Raw genomic sequence first — 19,464 nt, forward strand, 5'->3', positions numbered from 1 at the left:
GAAATGCAACTGATTTCTGAATGTTAATCTTATATCCTGCTACTTTGCTGAATTTGTTGATCAGTTCGAGTAGTTTTTGGATTGAATCCTTAGGATTTTCTATATATAGTATCATGTCATCTGCATACAGTGACAATTTTACTTCTTCTCTTCCAATTTGGATACCTTTTATTTCTTTTGTTTGTCTGATTGCTGTGGCTAGTACTTCTAATACTATGTTGAATAAAAGTGGTGAAAATGAGCATCCTTATCTTGTTCCAGATTTTATTGGGAAGGGTTTCAGCTTTTCTCCATTAAGTATTGTATTTGCTGTGGGTTTGCCATAAGTAGCCTTTATTATGTTAAGCTATGTTCCATCTATACCCACTTTGGTAAGAATTTTGATCATGAATGGATGTTGGACTTTGTCAAGTGCCTTTTCTGCATCTATTGAGATGATCACGTGGTTTTTGACTTTTCTTTTGTTAATGTGGTGTATGACATTGATTTGTGTATGTTGAACCATCCTTGTGCACCTGGGATGAATCCCACCTGGTTGTGGTGTATGATCTTTTTTATATGTTGTTGGATTCAGTTGGCTAAAATTTTGTTGAGAATTTTTGTGTCTATATTCATCAAAGATATTGGCCTATAGTTTTCTTTTTGATAGTATCTTTGTCTGGTTTTGGCATTAGGGTGATGGTGGTGTCCTAGAATGTCTTTGGGAGTCTTCTTTCTTCAACCTTTTGGACAAGTTTAAGGAGGATGGGTATAAGTTTCTCTTTGTATGTTTTGTAGAATTCACCTGTGAAGCCATCGGGTGCTGGACTTTTATTTGTGGGGAGTGCTTTTATGACATATTCAATTTCATTTCTAGTGATCAGTCTGTTCAGTTGATCTGTTTCTTCTTGATTCAGTTTTGGCAGGCTGTAAGTCTCTAGAAAGTTGTCCATTTCTTCTAGGTTGTCAAATTTGTTGGCATACAGTTGTTCATAGTATTCTCTCATGGTTTTATATTTCTGCAGTATCTGTTGTGACTTTTCCTTTTTCATTTCTTATTTTGTTTATTTGGGTTTTTTTCTCTCCTCTTCTTGGTGAGTCTAGCCAGAGGCTTGTCAATTTTGTTTACCTTTTCAAAGAACCATCTCTTGGTTTTATTGATTTTTTTCTGGTTTTTTTTTTTTGAATCTCTATTTTATTGATTTCCTCTCTGATCATTATGATTTCCTCCCTTCTGCTGACTTTAGGTTTTGTTTGTTCTTTTTCTAATTCATTTGGGTGGTGGGTTAAGTTGTCAATTTGAAAGTTTTCTTCTTTTTTTAGGAAAGCCTGTATTGCTATGAACTTCCCTCTGAGCACTGCATTTGCAGCATCCCATAGATTTTGAGTGGTTTTGTCTTCATTATCATTTGTCTCGAGGTATTTTTTAATTTCCTTCTTGATTTCCTCATTGACCCATTGGTTTTTTAGTAGCATGTTGTTTAGTCTTCATGTACATAGTTTTTTCTCATTTCTTTTCCTGTGGTTGATTTCTACTTTCATGTCAGTGTTGTCAGAGAAGATACTTGAAATAATTTCTATACTTTTAAATTTGTCGAGATTAGCTTTGTGTCCCAGTATATGATCAATCTTTGAGAATGTTCCACGTGCTCTTGAGAGGAACATACATTCTGATTTTTTTGGATGTAATGTCCAAAAAATGTCAATTAAGTCTAATTTTTTCTATTGTCATTTAGAATCTCTGTTACCTTATTGATTTTTGGTGTAGAGGATCTGTCCATTGATGTGAGGGGGGTATTAAAGTCTCCTACTATTATTGTATTCCCATCAATTTCTCCTTTTATGTCTGTTATATTGTAGGTATCTGGGTGCTCCTATATTAGGGGCATATATATTGATGATTGTAATATCCTCTTCTTGAATCGATCCTTTTACCATTAAATAGTGTCCTTCTTTATCTTTCTTTATGGACTTAATTTTATTTATTTATCTTTTATGGCCTTCACTTTAAAGTCTATTTTGTCTGATATGAGTATTGCAATTCCTGCTTTCCTATCTTGTCCATTCGCATGAAATATCTTTCCCCATCCCCTCACTTTCAATCTATATGTGTTCTTTGCCCTGAGGTGAGTCTCCTGTGTACAGCAGATTGTAGGTTTTTGCTTTTTGATCCAATCTGCCACTCTCTGTATTTTGATTTGAGCATTCAGTCCATTGACATTTAAAGTAATTATTGATAAATATGTATCTATTTCCATTTTAAACCTGTTTTCCAGTTGATTCTATGTTTCCCATTTCTTCCTTCCTTTTTTTGGTTGGATGATTTCCATTTATTTTCTGCTTGTGTACTTTTCTCTTTAGTGTTTGTGAATGTAATTTTATGTTTTGATTTGGGGTTGCCCTGTTTTTTAAGTATGTTTACCCCTTCCTGTATCTGCTTGCTTTAGCCTAATAGTCATATAGGCTCAAACACATTATTAAAAAAAAAAAAAAAGAATCTACATATATATCACTCTGCTTTTCACATAGTGTATGATATTTAGTCATTATCCAAAATATAAAGTTTAATCCATAAACTTTAACATTATAAAAGTATAATTTTAGATACAAATTTTTAGAAAATGCAATGACATTAAAATAATATTAAGAAAAAGCGAACTATTAATTAAAATTGATCAAAAACTTTTTTCTCTTTTATAGCTGTTGGAAAAATTAGGGGAAAACCTTTCCCATTGCTCTTATTTTTTGAAGCTATCTTTAGCATAAGTCATGCTTTTAGACATCCTGTTGATGCAGAACTAACTCTGGAAGGAATCAAATGTGGATTATCTGAGAAACGTTTAGATTTAGTTATCAATTGGGTCACCCAAGAAAGGTAAGCAAAACTGAGCTTTTAACTTTATTTTGAAATTTGGTTAATAAAGTTTTTGTTCTCAAAATTTTAATAATTTTCTTTTTTTTTTTTTCCTTTCTTTTTTCCCTATGGCTTCACCTGCGACATATGGAAGTTCCCAGGCTAGATGTCAAATTGGTGCTGTAGCTTCAGGCCTATGCCATAGCCATGGCAACACCAGATCCAAGCTGTAACACCCAATTCTTTTTTTTTTTTTTTCTGTTATTTTAGGGCCTCATCATGGCATATGGAGGTTCCCAGGCTAGGGGTTGAGTCAGAGCTGTAGCTGCCAGCCTACACCACAGCCACAGCAATGTGGGATCTGAGCCACGTCTGTAACCTACACCACAGCTCATGGCAATGCCAGATCCTTAACTCACTGAGTGAGGCCAGGGATGGAACCCTCATCTACATGGATACTAGTCAGTTTCGTTAACCGCTGAGCCTCGACAGAAGCTCCTGCAATGCCAGATTCTTAATCCACTGAGTGAGGCCAGAGATCGAACCAGCATCCTCATGGACACTATGTCAGGTCCTTAACTTGCTGAACCACAATGGGAACTCCTAAAATTTTAGTAATTTTCTTATCAATAAATTACTTAAGCATTTATTTCAGACCTCTATTGCAGTTAATAATTCAGAAGCTAGTTACTAAGCATTCATGAATGGAGTAATGAGGCTAGTCACAATGAGCCTGGATTGGGAATTGACAAGATGATTCATGACCACTTAACGGTGCATAGACGTTTATGGTGTACATGATTGATAGAAGGAGGGCTTCTCAAGAAAATCCTAAAAGGGACTGAATGAAGCAGGATAGGGAAGGGGAAAGAGCCAAGGAAGGATGTGACATCAGGCAAATTCTAACCTTGGCCGTATTATAGAAGAATGGCTCTGAAGCATAAAACATATCACAGAGCCGTTCCCCCTTGAGGCCAGGGGCCAGCCTTCCATGCTTCTCTGTCAGTCAGTCAAGAAGACTGCCTGGATGGGGTGGGAGAATGTAACTTTCTGAGCATGGTGGCTCCCACTAGTCAAGGGCAGTTCCCTATGGAAGGAAAGGACCTGTGAGCCACTGGTGGCCAATACCTAGAGCCATTAGGGAAGGCTACGCTGGGCCAGTAAGGACACCAAAACATTATCTGCCTTAATTATCCATTTGCATGATACAGATATATTTGCTTCTCACATTAAGTTCACTCCATCCAGGCACAGCTTCTCCAGAATTCTGTGGCCCTAATTCTTGGGGAAACATATAAGAGGAGGGTTAGTGGGATGAACGATAGCCCTTGTTGCTAGGTGCTAGGGCTGTAATTTTTTTTACAACATTATTGAGATGATAATTTACATACAATAGCCTATACATATTTAAAGCGTAAAATTTGATGAGTTTTCTAAAAACAGCATTATGGAGGGAGTCCCTGTTGTAGCTCAGTGGATTAAGAACCGGACTGATATCCATGAGGATGCGGGTTCAATCCCTGGCCTCACTCAGTGGGTTATGGATCCGGCATTGCTCCATAGGCTGGTGGCTGTGGCTCTGATTCAACCCCAGCTGGGGAACATCTGTGTGCCATGAGTGTGGCCCTAAAAAGACAAAACAAACAAAAAAACCCACAGCATTATGGAGATATAATTACATATAATTACCATATATATTTAAAGTGTACACTTTGATGAATTTTGACATATGTACCATGAAATCATCACCATAATCAAGATGATAAACATATCCATGACCCTCAGATATTTCCTTTGTAATGCCGTTTTCCTTCTACCACCTCATTCCATCCCCCTCCCTATCTCTAGATAACCACTAATCTACTTTCTGTTACTCTAGATTAGTTTTCATTTTCTAGAATTTTATATGTATGGAATCACACATTGTATATTTTTTCTGCTTGGTCTGCTTTCACTTATAATTATTTTGAGATTCACACATACTAGTACTCATTATCTTTTTCCTTCATTACCCATTTTAGATTCTTCTTATACTTCTTTTGGTCTTGATGGTTTATCTGGCAGGATGACTGTGATTACTATGCTTTTATCAAACCATGGTTATTGATTTACCCACTAACAGTGTTTAGTTGACATGGGACTACCCAGAGATATTTCTGTAGATCATCTGCACCTGTAACAGACAGTAATGTACCATTTGAAAAACAGCTGTTGGGTCCTGCTAAAGTGGGAGTATTTATCCATGGAACATCACTGACTGTACAACACAAAATGCTCATCATTAACTATATTCTGATGGATTCAGCAAGTCATAAGGTCATGTGGGCTCAAAAAAGTCAATCCAAAATCAGGTACAACCAAGATGCATCCTCAAGCAGATCCAGAGCACACCTGTAAGCTTTACGAAGAGGTGGCCCAGGGAATTTCTGTTGTGGCTCAGTAGGCTAAGAATCCAACCAGTAACCATGAGGATGTGGGTTCTCCATCCCTGGCCTTGCTCAGTGAGTTAAGGATCTGGCATTTCCATGAGCTGTGATATAGGTTGCAGATGTGACTCAGATCTGGTGTTGCTGTGGCTGTGGTGTAGGCTGGCAGCTGAAGCTCTCATTTGACCCCTAGCCTGGAAACTTCCACATATGCTGCAAGTGTGGCCCTAGAAAGGCCAAAAAAATTAAAAAAAGGTGGCCCAGACCCCATGTTAACTACTGCTGCCTGATGGATACTACCTCCACAGCTCACACCTTTGGGCTCTTGCAAGGGTGGGTTACCTAAGACCACCAGTCAGAGGAAGAAAAACAATTCCAAACTTGGTTCATGGGAAGTTTAGGTGGTGTCCAGGTGATGCCAGTTTGTTATTCCCTCTTAGGATGATGGAGGAACATTCTCAGGATGAAGTGTAATTATAGGTGCTGTATTCCCAACATATAGAATACTTGAGTCTGGGAAATAAAGAGTGGCCCTGCTCAGTATCACTCCCAGGAGCATGCTTGGAGAGTGTATTAGTCAGGATTCTCCAGAGAAACAGAAAAATTGTATATCAATTAAGAAATTGGCTCTTATGACTATTGAGGCTGAGAAGTCCCAAGATCTACAGTCAGCATTCTGGGAACTCAAGAGAGTTAATGGTGTTAAGTTCAAATCCAAAAGCTGGCAGCTTTGAGACCCAAAGGCAGGAAAAGACTGAAGTCCTGGCTAAGTAGTCAGGCAGGATGAACCCCCCCTTACTTGAGGGAGAGTCATCCTTTTTGTACAGTGGCCTTCAACTGATTGAGTGAGAGCCACCCACATTCAGGAGAGCAATCTGCTTTATTCATTCTGCCATTAAAATGTTCCTCTCTTCAAGTGCACTCTCACAGACACATCCAAAATAACATTTGACCAAATATCTGGGCATTCCACAGCCCAATCATGTTGACACACAAAGTTAATCGTCAGCAAGTTTGTGCTTCCCATCCCTGCAATTTTAGGCTCTTTGAGTCTGGAGGTCCTGACTAATTATCATGAGAAGGTAGGACTGTTGCTAGACAGTGGAGCAAAGGGGAATATGCTTGACACTTGGGTTCCCTATTCCTTTTAAGAGAGCGTGATATCTGGGTTTGGGTGTGTGTCATTTACTCCTCCTTGGGAAGTTTGGTGAGGGAAGGAGTGAGAGATGGGGGGCAGGGAAAGAGCCAAGCAAGGATGTAAACTCAGGTAAAGTCTAGTACTAGCCAGTATTATAGGGAGAGAACTATGGAGCATAAACCATACTTCAGAGTTGTTTCTCCTTCGCTATGGGACTGGCTTCTTGTATCCTTTATTAGTCAGTCGTTAGCTCTAGATTACTAGGGGTTTGAAAAATAGGAATAATTTCCTGGGTGAGGTGGCTCCAGTCAGCTGAGAGCAATTCTTTGGAGAAAGGAGCAGCTATGAGCTGTCAATAGTTAGCTGGAGAAGGGGCACTGGTCTAGTAGAGGGGAGCCGGGTGAGGCATCAAAACTGTCTACCAGCATATGAAGATTAGTTGGAATAGATACCAGATGCCTTTGCTGCGTCTGTGTGGGCATGGGTTAAGCTGTGAGTACTGGAAGGCAGAGTGAGGAAAGGCCTCCCTATCATCGCTCTAGTTGCCATGGCCTGCTTGTTTTTCAGCATAAGGTCTGTGCTTACTTGGATCTAAATTCATAGGGACATAGACTACATATTAGAGGGTAGTTATAGTTCTCATCTTTAAGATGTATATCATATCATAAGGGAGTAGATGGACAAATGTAAGCAATCCCTAAATAACAAGTCCATGACTTAGAAATGTTCTAGACATAAAGATGGCAAGTTTGCATACTGCTACCTGCTGTCACCCATTTCAAATTGACATTTCCTTGAACGATTTTGGATAGTCAGGGAAAGTACTTGTCAGGTACTACTGGAAATGGTTCAGGCGTGAGAACATCATCAGAAAGTGCTTGTTCATTAATTACTAATGCCTGTTATTTAGTGCAAAGACACTTCAGACAAGATAAATTTTCTTACATGCACTTGGCCCATTCTTTCTCTTAGTTGTAAGAACTTAAACTCTTATGCATTCCCTGAGCACATAAATTATTAAAATACCACTACTTTTAAGGATCCAGGTATAACAGAATACTCACAGCAAATTACATTCTTTATTCTTAGCCTCTGTCTCCTGATCTCTGACTCCGATGACCTGGGCCTCTACTGCATAGCTACCTTAAAAAGTTCTTCAGTCCTTTTCCTAAAGTTCAGCACAGAACCAGCCTAAAGCAGCCTGGATTATAGTCTAAAGTTGGCTCTCTTAGTTATTCTTACCTGGGAAAAGTCTAATTACTTGAACCACAAAGCTTAAATTTAAGAAATGATGCTTGACAGGTATTAATGTCTCTAAATTTCAGACATTGCTTCTATTTTAAATTTTATTTTATTTTATTTTTGGCTATACCTGTGGCATGTGGAAATTTTCAGTCCAGAGGCTGAACCTGCAGCACAGCAGTTACCTGGGCTGCTACAGTGACAATGCTGGATCCTTAAGCTTCTGCACCACAGGGGAACTCCTAACATTGCTTCTAAAAGGAAAAAATATCCTCTAAAATATTAACTTTGCAACCTAATCCTATAAAATAACAGTAAATGAATATTTTACATAGATTTAGTAGTTATATATTACTTTTATTTTGAATTTTAAAAGTCTGCAGTCTGGTTTATAATCAGATATGCCTTAATTTACTAGTAGAGTTAAACATGACATGACATATTTTCTTTTATTTATGTCTTGTGTATTCTCCAGAGCCAGTCCGGTCTCAGGTTCACTTTCAGAAGTCTCTGAAAATGCCTTCTTAGTGTTGGAAGCCAGGGAGGGGAGAGACAAGAAGGGGACGTTAGGGGTCCATAAAGAGGGTATGATGAGGTCATTAGGGGAAAAAGGGGAGGGAAGTTCCTAGGCTCATTTCCCAGCCTGATCTAGGGTACCTGACTACCTTTTACCTCCAGGGCTAGAATCCTTGTTTTTCTTTCCCCCTTTTTCCTTCAGGGCCAATTCCATTCTTTTGGGGCTTGATCCTCCTCCTCCCTTTGGATAATTTTCTTTTTAATCTTACTCTTGGAGTTCCGTAGTGGTGCAGCGGAAACGAATCTGACTAGGAACCATGAGGTTGCGGGTTTGATCCTTGGCCTTGCTCAGTGGATTAAGGATCCGGCATTGCCGTGAGCTGTGGTGTAGGTCGCAGACACTGCTCAGATCTCACGTTGCTGTGGCTGTGTCGTAGGCTGGCAGCTATAGCTCCGACTAGACTCCTAGCCTGGGAACCTCCATATGCCACAGGTGTGGCCCTAAAAAAATAAATAAAAATCTTACTCTTTCTTCTCATCATCCTTTTGGAAAGTGACAAGTCAAGATAGAGCAACCTGTCTCAACTCTGGCCATCTCTGAGGTGGCACAGCATGTGAGAATGACCGCTAAAAATAATAACATAATGGTATTAACAAGATAAATAAATACTAAATTACTGGTATTTTCATGCTGCTCCAGTAATACAGTCATTACAACAACTGAAATAATGACTACCCAAACCAATAATTTGGTATTGAAATGTGGAAGCCAGGGAGTTGCTGACTAAATTAATGATTTGTACACAGAAGCTGCCTCTTGATTTTAGAACTGTCTGCTGTCCACCCCACAGAGGACTTTATCTACTTCAGTATTTTCAGTAGAGACATTTTGTTGGTGTTTTAGGGTTTCATTTTAATGTTATTGGCATTTTATTATATGTATACAGATACTAATATTATGTGATTGTTGTTATTCTGCAGCTGTTAATTAAAAATGTAGCTAAAGCACCATGTCAATATAGCCAGTAATTAGAAGTGATATCTTTAATCATACTCAAATGTTTTTTGGCTTGTACTGATAGGTAGAATCACTGTGTAGTACAGATGGTTCCTTTCAATTGTGTATGAAGATGGTGCACTAAAATTGATGAAAAGTGAGATCTATTCAATTGAACCATCTCAAACTGCTTCTTAAGTCTCTCCTAATAGACACAGTTATATCCATATACTCCCCCTGTCATTTGTTACAGATTTGTAACAATTTTTAAAAAACCCCACAAAACATTATGGTCACACTTTCTCTGTTTTCCTTTTAGTACAAATGCCTGCAAGATTTGTCACTTATTTTGAGCTAAAGTTTTTGTCACCATCTTTAACCAACACTTCGTTAGTTCTTGCATTCTATAGGGTTTTGGAGTCTAGATAACAAATAAGAACCTTGAGTGCCTCAATTATGAGAGAACTTTTGTTTATCTTAAAGTTTAAATCCCACCAGTCTCTTTAGGAAAGTTTGTTTTGGCCATGCCTATGGCATCCAGAAGTTTTCAGACCAGGGACTGAATCTGTGCCACAGCAGTGACAATGCCGGATCCATAACCACTAGGCTACCAGGGAACTCCAAGAGAGTTAATTTTGTTTGTAGATTTTTTAAAAGTTAAGCTCATTTTCACCAAAATGATTTCCCTCAAAGGAAGGCATGCTGATTGTTTTTGTTCCTGTTCTAAATCTTAGATATGTTTAATTTCATGAATTGTCTACTAACTTGGAATTTTTATAAACCATAGAAAATCCACTTCTACTGCGCTAAATTTTCAAACATTTCATCCTCATCCACTCATCAAGAACTCACTGATGTTTGTTCTATTGATCTTCTTGCTCTAGGCTGACATTTTCTGAGGAGGCTGGAGATGTGATTTTTGATTATGGGGAGCAGGATACTTATAACAAGTCCAAATGCCTGGCTTTAGCTCAGATTATCTATAGTGAATGTGGCCTGCATAAGAAAGCACTTCTTTGCCTGTGTAAACAGGGTCAAATTCATGGGGCTATGGAATATATACAACAATTCAAGGACTTTACTTCGGGTAAGTAAAAAAGCTGACTTATTTGTATACATTGGAATTTTGGACTTGAATTGTAATTTCACCCATGGTAATAAGTAGTAGTTTGGATTTACATTATAAAGCTTGTTTTATATATACCAGTAAGTAGATTTCTTTTGTAATTTTTAGTGAACACAGATAAAGCTGAAGCAGATTAATTTTGATGCTAGACCTTCAAATACATTATATATATATCCTCAATACATAAACATTTAGTAAACTTGCAGATATTTAGACCATGCTTTTTAAAGGATTAAAAAAAACCCTGAACTTCTTTGTCATACATATTGTTCTGAACTATTATATAAACATCAGAAATGAAGAATTAGTGAAGTAATGTTGATTTTAAAAGTCTGGAACATCTAGGTTGCAGCTAGGCAATGATCTGAGAGAATCGTTGGCCTTAGGGTAACCCTAGTTGAATGAGCTGATCTCTTACTACAGTCTGGTTCAGCAGTAACATTAATATAGGGCAGTCCTGGCATATCCCCAGACCCCTGGCCTTTGTCAATCCTGATTTTTCAAGCTGTGCATTTGGGTTCTAAGCAACTGCAAGATGGAACAAAACATAGCACTTTTTGGTTATATTTTTCCAGGAAAAAGAATCTTTTATGGCTGTGAATCTGATCATTTTCAAAGAGTAAATTGACTTGTACTTAGAATCTATTTTCTAAAGTTATTAATTTTTTCATTTATTATATAACAGCATACCTGGTACTATTAATGTAATAATAGCGAATAGTTCAGCTTCTTATATGCCTTCTCATTTAATCCATATGTTGACTCTATTAAGTACTTTTTTTTTTAATTTTAATGTCACACTGGGCACACCTGCAGCATATGAAAGTTCCTGGGCCAGGGATTGAATCCAAGCTACAGCTACAGCAATGCTGGATCTTTTAACCCACTGCGCTGGGCCAAGGATTTAACTTGCTCCTTCTCAGCAACCCGAGCCCCTGAAGGATTCTTAACTCACTGTGCCACAGTGGGAACTCCTGAAGTACATTTTGTTATTATCCCTATTATATAGATGAAAAATAACTACAGAGAGGCTGTAGGCACAGAGAGGTAAGTAATTTGCTTATATACTCATAGCAATGGAACAGAATCTGGCAGAGTAGTTACTACCAACATTTGTTGAATAAATTATATATTTCATTATTATTATCTAAGTTATACAGATTCAGCATCTTTCCATCAGTTTATTTTAGTCAGGGTTTAGACTAAACACATTAGATGGAATGTGTTTTAATTACTTTTGGAATTTTTTTTTTTTTTTTTGTCTTTTGTCTTTTTGTTGTTGTTGTTGTTGTTGTTGCTATTTCTTGGGCCGCTCCCGCGGCATATGGAGGTTCCCAGGCTAGGGGTTGAATCGGAGCTGTAGCCACCAGCCTACGCCAGAGCCACAGCAATGCGGGATCCGAGCCGCGTCTGCAACCTACACCACAGCTCACGGCAATGCCGGATCATTAACCCACTGAGCAAGGGCAGGGACCGAACCCGCAACCTCATGGTTCCTAGTCGGATTCGTTAACCACTGCGCCACGACAGGAACTCCTACTTTTGGAATTTTTATTGACTAAAATGAGAGCTTTCTTTTTTTGCTTGTAAAATTTGCCTCACATGAGTACATGGCGACATGAATGACTTATATTATTCTCTTCCTCCAGTAGAGCAGTACACTATAAAATAATTAAATATACAGTCAGCCCTCCATATCCATGGATTTCATATCCATAGATTCAACAAACTTCAGGTTGAAAATATATGAGGAAGAAAAATTGCAGAATGCTGAAAAAACCAAAACTTATTTGCTCTGCATCAGCAATTATTTGCATAACATTTGCATTGCATTTACAACTATTTACATAGTATTTACATTGTGTTAGGTAATCTAGAGATGATTTAAAGTACATGGGAGGATGTGTATAGGCTATATACAAATACTATGCCATTTTGTAAAACAGATTGTTTATATAAGAGACCAGCAGCCTCAGATTTTATATCTGCAGGAGGTTCTAAAACCAATCCCCAGTGGACACCAAAGGACAAGTGTATATTGTAAAAATTTAAGAAATAATAACACTCCAATATAATTAGAACCTTGGAGTTCCCATTGCGGCTCAGTGCTTAACAAATCTGACTAGGAATCATGAGGTTATGGGTTTGATCCCTGGCCTTGCTCTGTGGGTTAAGGATCCGGTGTTGCCGTGAGCTGTGGTGTAGGTCGCAGATGCGGCTCAGATCCCACATAACTGTGGCTGTGGTGTAGGCTGGCAGCAACAGCTCCGATTAGACCCCTAGCCTGGGAACATCCATATGCTGCGGTGCAGCCCTAAAAAGACAAAAAGACAAAAAGTATATATATTAATTAGAACCTTGATATTTATCATCAGAATTTATTTAGCACAATATCATAAGATGAAAATAATAACCTGAGAAAAATTAAGCTTAAGGGGTAGACTATTTGAAAAATTACTTTGTTTATTTTACTTTTTAATAAGAAACAACCTCGTCTTTCCAAAGTATCATCCTTGGCCTCGGGGAACAGATTCAGTTTGCTAATACTTTCTGGTTTCAGAAGAAAATGTTTTAGATTTAGACTATCATCTTTACATTTAAAGTCAAAGAAGCAAAACAAATAGTAAAGTCCTAAAAAAGTGTTTTGTTCTAAAAGCATAAATCTGACTAATAGAAAATCTGTTTTAAGAGGAAATATTCTTTTCTTTTTTAACCCCTCTATTGATTTCTAGAATAAAGCCTGAAATTATTCATTAACCTTCTCCATTATCATTAAACAAGTGAATGTACCTATCTGGTAACATTCTAGACCTGGAAGTCTAGAATCTGAGCCTAGAAACTGGGTTATTCTAGATCTGAGGCTCTCCGATCTTCTGGTCTCAGATCTCCTTTGTACTTTTAAAAAGTGCTGATGATCCCAAAGAGCTTTTATCTATGTGGGTTATATCACTTGATATTTATCCTATTAAAAATTAAATGAGAAAAAATTTTATCGGAGTATAACTGATGTACAGTATTCTAAATTATAGATGTATAATATAGTGGTTCACAATTTTTAAAGATTATACTCCATTTATAGAAATTATAAAATATTGGCTATATTCCCTATATTGCCCTTCCCCCCTCCCTCTCCCTATTGGTAACAACTAGTTTGTTCTCTGTATCTGTGAGTGTGCTTCTGTTTTGCTATATTTACTAATTTGTCATATTTTTTATTTTATTTATTTATTATTTTTTTTTGGTCTTTTTGCTATTTCTTTGGGCCGCTCCCTCGGCATATGGAGGTTCCCAGGCTAGGGGTCGAATCGGAGCTGTAGCCACTGGCCTACACCAGAGCCACAGCAACGCGGGATCCGAGCCGCGTCTGCAACCTACACCACAGCTCACGGCAATGCCGGATCATTAACCCACTGAGCACGGGCAGGGACCGAACCCGCAACCTCATGGTTCCTAGTCGGATTCGTTAACCACTGGGCCACGACGGGAACTCCTGTCATATTTTTTTAGACTCCACACATAAGTGATATCATGAAATACTTGTCTTTCTCTGTCTGACTTACCTCATTTAGCAAAATGCTCTCCAAGTCCATCTATGTTGCTGCAAATGGCGCAAATTCATTAGTTATTTTTCCTTTAAAATAACAACAATAAACTCACTATGTTGTCATAAATAAAATATTTTTATGAAAAATAACTTTTTCAAACTAAACAATTTCAGGAAAAGAGTTACATTGTTTTATATTTTTGCAAATCCCTAGTTTAATAGAAGATAGCTGGCTTCCCTTATCTGATCCCATATTCAGTCTGCTGTGATATGTCAGCTTCTGGGAAAATACCACTGTATATTTGTGAGAGAATGAGAATGACAAAGGCAAATTTTAGTATTTTTATGAAAATAGTTCTGTGTTTATTGACCCTAGGTCGTATTTTGAGAACCACTGTTCTGGGTATTTGTGAGTTAAACAATACTCTAGTTGTATATAGATTATTATAACCTTATTCGAACAGAACATATATGAGATAAATAATGACTATAATATGTCAAACCAAGGAAAGGAAATGGATTCTGAAGTGTTGTAAGCAAAGAGGTAAGATCATAGGATTTGAACTTTGTTCTTTCTAATTAGTCAGAGACCATCTCTTGCACTTAATTGAATAAAAATTTGCTAATCATTTAATGGAGAAGGGTATTTGAACACTTGATTGAATGAAATAGAGAGAAACGGCTAAGTTACGAAATGTTGGAGGCTGGGCGTTACTATATAATTCATAGCTTCACCTTAGTGGAGGCCAGATTGAATGACCCAAATCATAAGCTTCTACTTCTTCTCCAGGGAAAGTTTAAAAAAATTATTTGGGCGTTCCTGTTGTAGCTCAGTGGGTTAAGAACCCAACGTTGTCTCTGTGAGGATATGGTTTCAACCCCTGACCTTGCTCAGTGGTTAAGGATCCTGTGTTTCGGCAAGCTGCGGCCTTGGTCACAGATGCGGCTCAGATGGGTGTTGCCATGGCTGTGTTATAGGCTAGCAGCTGCAGCTCTCTTTCAACCCCTAGCCCAGGAACTTCCAAATGCTGTAGGTATGTCATAGAAAGAAAAAAAATTATATGACTTTATTGATATAGAATTATATTCTATTCCTTCATCTTTTACTATTTCTCTCTCTCTGTTTCTCTCTCTCTCGGTATGTCTATGCATATATATATATATACATACACACACACAATGCACACACACATACATATTTATTATTTTGGAGGAGCAGCACCATAGATTGTAAAGTCATGGTCTGGGGGGGCAGATGAACTGTTCTAATTTAGACTATGTATATAATTCCGGGAACTTATCTAAGCCTGTTTTCTTCACTTGTAATGTGAGAGTAATAGTATCTGACTTATGTTGAATATTAAATGTAGTAATATAATATATGTAAGTTCCCAGTGCAATAAGTATTGTTTAATAAACACTAGATTACCTTGTATTAACTTTTAGAGTTTATGGTAGTTGTTGAAAGACTCTCAGAAATTATTCTGAAAATTACTTCTGTTGTGGCCCAAGAAGAATATTTTTGCTTAAAAAATTTAGGAAGTTAACACAAAGTTTTTAAATTTAAGAATATAAATCATGATTGTAGCTTTAGACTACCTAGTGATAAAACTATAGATTCTATATAGATTAAATTATATGGAATTCCTTTTTTTTGAAGTCAAAAATTGTCACAAGTAGGCCACTTCATATGGCTTAACCTCTAGCTACTTGAAATAGATATAGCTTCTTAAAATTTTCATTTTTGAGTTTCTAAATACTTGATACTTTTAGGAAAAAATTACTGAGTTTCTTTTCTGTGCAAGGCACAGAAAGAAAGATATACTCACTGGAAGTTGACTTCAAAATGAGCAACAAGATATAGACAAATATAATGTAGTATTAGGTGGAAGCTTAGAAATTGGAGATACCAATTCTAGCTCTTTAAGATGTAAAAGCTGAGATCCAGAACACTAAGTTGTGGACCTATGATTAGAATTCACATTTCCTGGTTGTCAACCTGATTCTTTTTATTATACCACATTTCTGATTTTTTTTTTGTCTTTAAGGGCTGCTCCTGCGACATATGGAAGTTTCCAGGCTAGGGGTCTGTAGCTGCTGGCCTACTCCAGAGCCAAAGCAATGTGGGATCCAAGCCTTGTCTGCAACATACACCACAGCTTACAGCAATGCCAGATCCTTAACCCACTGAGCCAGGCCAGGGATCGAACCCGAGTCCTCATGGATGCCAGTCGGGTTTGCTAACCACTGAGCCATGACGGGAACTCCTATACCACATTTCTTTTCATAACAGTTCTTTGATAAATTTTTTTCCTGGTACTCTTTGTTTGGGTAGTTTTCCTTTGTTTTTTGCTATGCTGAGCATGATTTTTTTTTTTTAATTGGAGATAGTAAGGTTGAATTCAATGAGGGCTTTGGAAGGATTGGAAAAAAGAGAGTTGATTGGCTAGTCTGAATTTTTAGTTGATAATATCATATTAGGATGTTGAGACATAGTTTTTCCTTTTTGCTTTCAGATGACCTGATGCAGCTAATAAAGTTATGTCCCCACATTGAATTAATCCAGTGTCTCACTAAAGAATGGAATGGGAAACCACCATCTTTATCTTTTGGTCTTGCTCTACTTTACCTGTTTTCTGTAGATATGAAAAAAGTTGGCATTAAGCTACTTCAAGAAATAAATAAAGGTGGGAAAGGTAAGCAAAGTAAAATTTTGTTGTGAAAAAAATACCAGTGGGTTATTTAGGGAAAGGTTCAAGATTATTATGCTTGAGTTAACTTCCTAAGAGTTCCTTCTTGTCAAGAGTTAACTTTAGGAGTTTATAAATATAAAGATTACCAAGTCAAAATATTATGTTGGCAAGAGTATATATTTCTTTCTTTTCTTTTCTTTTCTTTTTTTTTTTTTTTTTTTTTTTTTTTTTGCTTTTTAGGGCCGCATATGGAGGTTCCCAGGCTAGGGGTCCAACTGGAGCTGTAACTGCCCACCTGCATCACAGCCACAACAACTTGGGATCTGAGCCATGTCTGCAACCTACACCACAGTCATGATAACGCTGGATCCTTAACCTACTGAGTGAGGCAGGGATGGAACCTGCATCCTCATGGATCCTAGTTGGGTTCATTTCTACTGCTCCATAGTGGGAACTCCCAAGAGTATGTATTTCTTGAGAGGATTGGGATAAAGAGACACTCTTTATAAAGCTTGAGGGGCCATCATAATAATTATAATAGCTAAGTACTCTAAAAACTTTATATATATTAATGTGTATATTTAGTAACCCTAACCCTAACCCTAACCCTAACCCTAAGACATATATATATATGTCTTTTCTCTTTTTAGGGCTGCACCCGCGGCATATGGAGGTTCCCAGGCTAGGGGTCTAATCGGAGCTGTTGCTGCTGGCCTACAACCACAGCCATAGCAATACCAGATCTGAGCTGTGTCTGCAACCTATACCACAGCTCACCTCAACCTCATGGTTCCTAGTCAGATTCATTTCCACTGTGCCAAGATAGGAACTCCCTATATATATGTATTTAAACGTCTAGGCCAATTTTATGTTTTTAGTCCTAAACCAAAAAATGTATTTACACATATTTACTCTGAACTTAACTCTGCAGTGGGATCAAGAATAACTAATTAGTCTCACTTTTTTCTTTCCTTTCTCTAATTCAATATAGAAATTCGAGCAGACAACTTGATTTTAAATTCTCACATGGGGCCAAAAAATGAATAGTAAACTACATGAAAACATACTTGGGAAAAAAATTTAGAAATGATCATTGCAGATATCAACTAAAATATTTTATTTGATAGAATAATAATGGTAGAAATAAAATAATAGTGATTACAATATCCTGAAGAGAGACCCTCTTTCATCAGAAGTATTATAAATAATTCAGGTAATAGATAAATGAGTACCATAAATAGTCCCAAAGAGGGTCACTATAATTGACTTTCAAAAGTAAATAATATCATTAGTTTTCTTTAATAGATAAAATCTTTTATTTCCTTTAGAAAAATATCTGTTATAGAAGCTCTGTCAGTAAGAGGTCCCTATCTAGAGATACAATGGAGATTTTGGCAGAGACCTTTTTTAAACCCTTAGAATGCACTATTGGGACATTTATAAAAGTGTTCGAAGGATCATGAAAATAACCTGTTAGGCCCTTGTTTATTTGATAGTTTCTTGTGGTGCCTTATAGACTCTGTGAATAAGGCTGAGCCTACATCCTTCAATTTCTGAGCTGCCTTTCTTCTAACCTTCAACATCTGTTGACCTTACCAAGAAGGAGATGAGTAGGGGAGTAGGGAGTGTGAGAAATGGTGGAGAGTTGAATTGAGACATGAAAAGTTTAATGAAAAGGAGGAGAAGAAAGATCTAATACTTGAGTACTCACCATGAGTTCAACTAGGCACTCCACATTGCACATTACACTTATCAGTTCTAATAATAACTGAGTTGAAATAATATCTCTATATTTGAACAATTGCTAAGTATAGATTATCAAATAAGTGCTATACGAAAATATTGTATTTTATTTCCTCAGATGCAATTGAACATCTTATGATAAATGATCCATTTTGCTCCCTAGAAAAGTGGCAAGAAGTGGCAAATATATGTTTACAGAATGGCTTTGACAAATTGTCTAATGACATCATGTCCGTTCTTCGATCTCAGGCTGGAGTTACAGAAATTTCTGAAGAGGATGATACAGTCAACTTAATGCAGCATGTTTTTTGGTAGTTCTACATTTTAACCAGCTGAGGGAGCCTGTGCAACATTTTATGTATATTGGTTGGGCAAACTGATCTTGGTATAACTAACTTAAAAATAAACTAGCATGTAAAAGTTCAGAAATAAGTCATGCTGCTTTTGTTATGATAACATTTAGATTTATCCTTGAAATATTTATACCATTGCTTCCTTTTTTCCTATATGGTAATTTTGTATATTGAATCTTGATAAAATCCAAGAATGAAAGTTTTGTAAATCTCAGTTTAGGCAGTTCTACCTAAGGGCATCTATCTAGATATAGTCCTTTCTGGTGATCGAATTTAATAGCAAGAACTGAAGAAGGCGTGGGTAGTATCCTATCAAAATTATTTCCCAAACATCAAATGCTATAAGCCTGACTTAACAAGGGCAGGATATCATTTCACAGTTGAACTCACTAATGGAAACCCAGAGTATAGTAATTTTGTACTGGTTACTCAAATCTGTGCTTCATGCATGAATGTTAAGCTTCTTCTATAAAACTTGGGAATTTCAGCATGTTCTTATCCAGAGAGAGTTCCAGTCAAATTTTGCAAAGAAGTAGACCCGGATACTTGTAGACATGGAAAATGTCATAAGAAGTTGTTTTGAATAATTTCAAATGTCTCAAGTAAGTATTTGATTAAAAACTCAGAGTTCTGTGTCATGGACAGGTGTGCTATTCAGAATATTTGATGATCAGCATGGCATGGGCACCAGTCAAACAGAATAGCTACCTAACTAATTAGAACAGCTTTTAGCCCTTATGCCACACCAGAATGTACCAGCTGAATATCAGCCTTGATCAGGGAACATGGTAAAAATGAGCTGCTATTAGAAAGAATAAAAGAGCATGTTTTACTCTCCTAAATTTAAATCGAA

General features: G+C 37.2%; 1 protein-coding gene across 32 annotated transcripts in view; it reads left to right on the forward strand.

Annotated features, from left to right (window-relative positions):
* CLHC1 (clathrin heavy chain linker domain containing 1) overlaps window positions 1-18,687 on the forward strand; it is a 54,305-nt gene extending 35,618 nt beyond the window's left edge. For 12 of the 32 annotated variants that reach the window (XR_014841931.1, XR_014841934.1, XM_085019273.1 and 9 more), the window contains 4 exons: window positions 2,680-2,854; window positions 10,037-10,239; window positions 16,339-16,518; window positions 18,377-18,687. Coding sequence is in view for 27 of the 32 variants with exons in the window: in XM_085019273.1 (XP_084875399.1) it covers window positions 2,680-2,854; window positions 10,037-10,239; window positions 16,339-16,518; window positions 18,377-18,573 (755 nt within the window). In the remaining 5 variants the exon portion in view is untranslated. Of the gene's footprint in view, window positions 1-2,679; window positions 2,855-10,036; window positions 10,240-14,612; window positions 14,743-16,338; window positions 16,519-18,376 lie in introns of those variants that run through there. The other 20 variants (XR_014841932.1, XR_014841935.1, XM_021087532.2 and 17 more) reach the window with 6 other exon arrangements.
* The last annotated feature ends 777 nt before the right edge of the window (window positions 18,688-19,464 follow it).

The sequence above is a fragment of the Sus scrofa genome, chromosome 3 (assembly GCF_054392235.1).
Source record: "Sus scrofa isolate SSC_HxYL_T2T_F1_AM1 chromosome 3, Sscrofa_HxYL_maternal_Yorkshire_Landrace_v2.0, whole genome shotgun sequence".
Taxonomy (NCBI): domain Eukaryota; kingdom Metazoa; phylum Chordata; class Mammalia; order Artiodactyla; family Suidae; genus Sus; species Sus scrofa.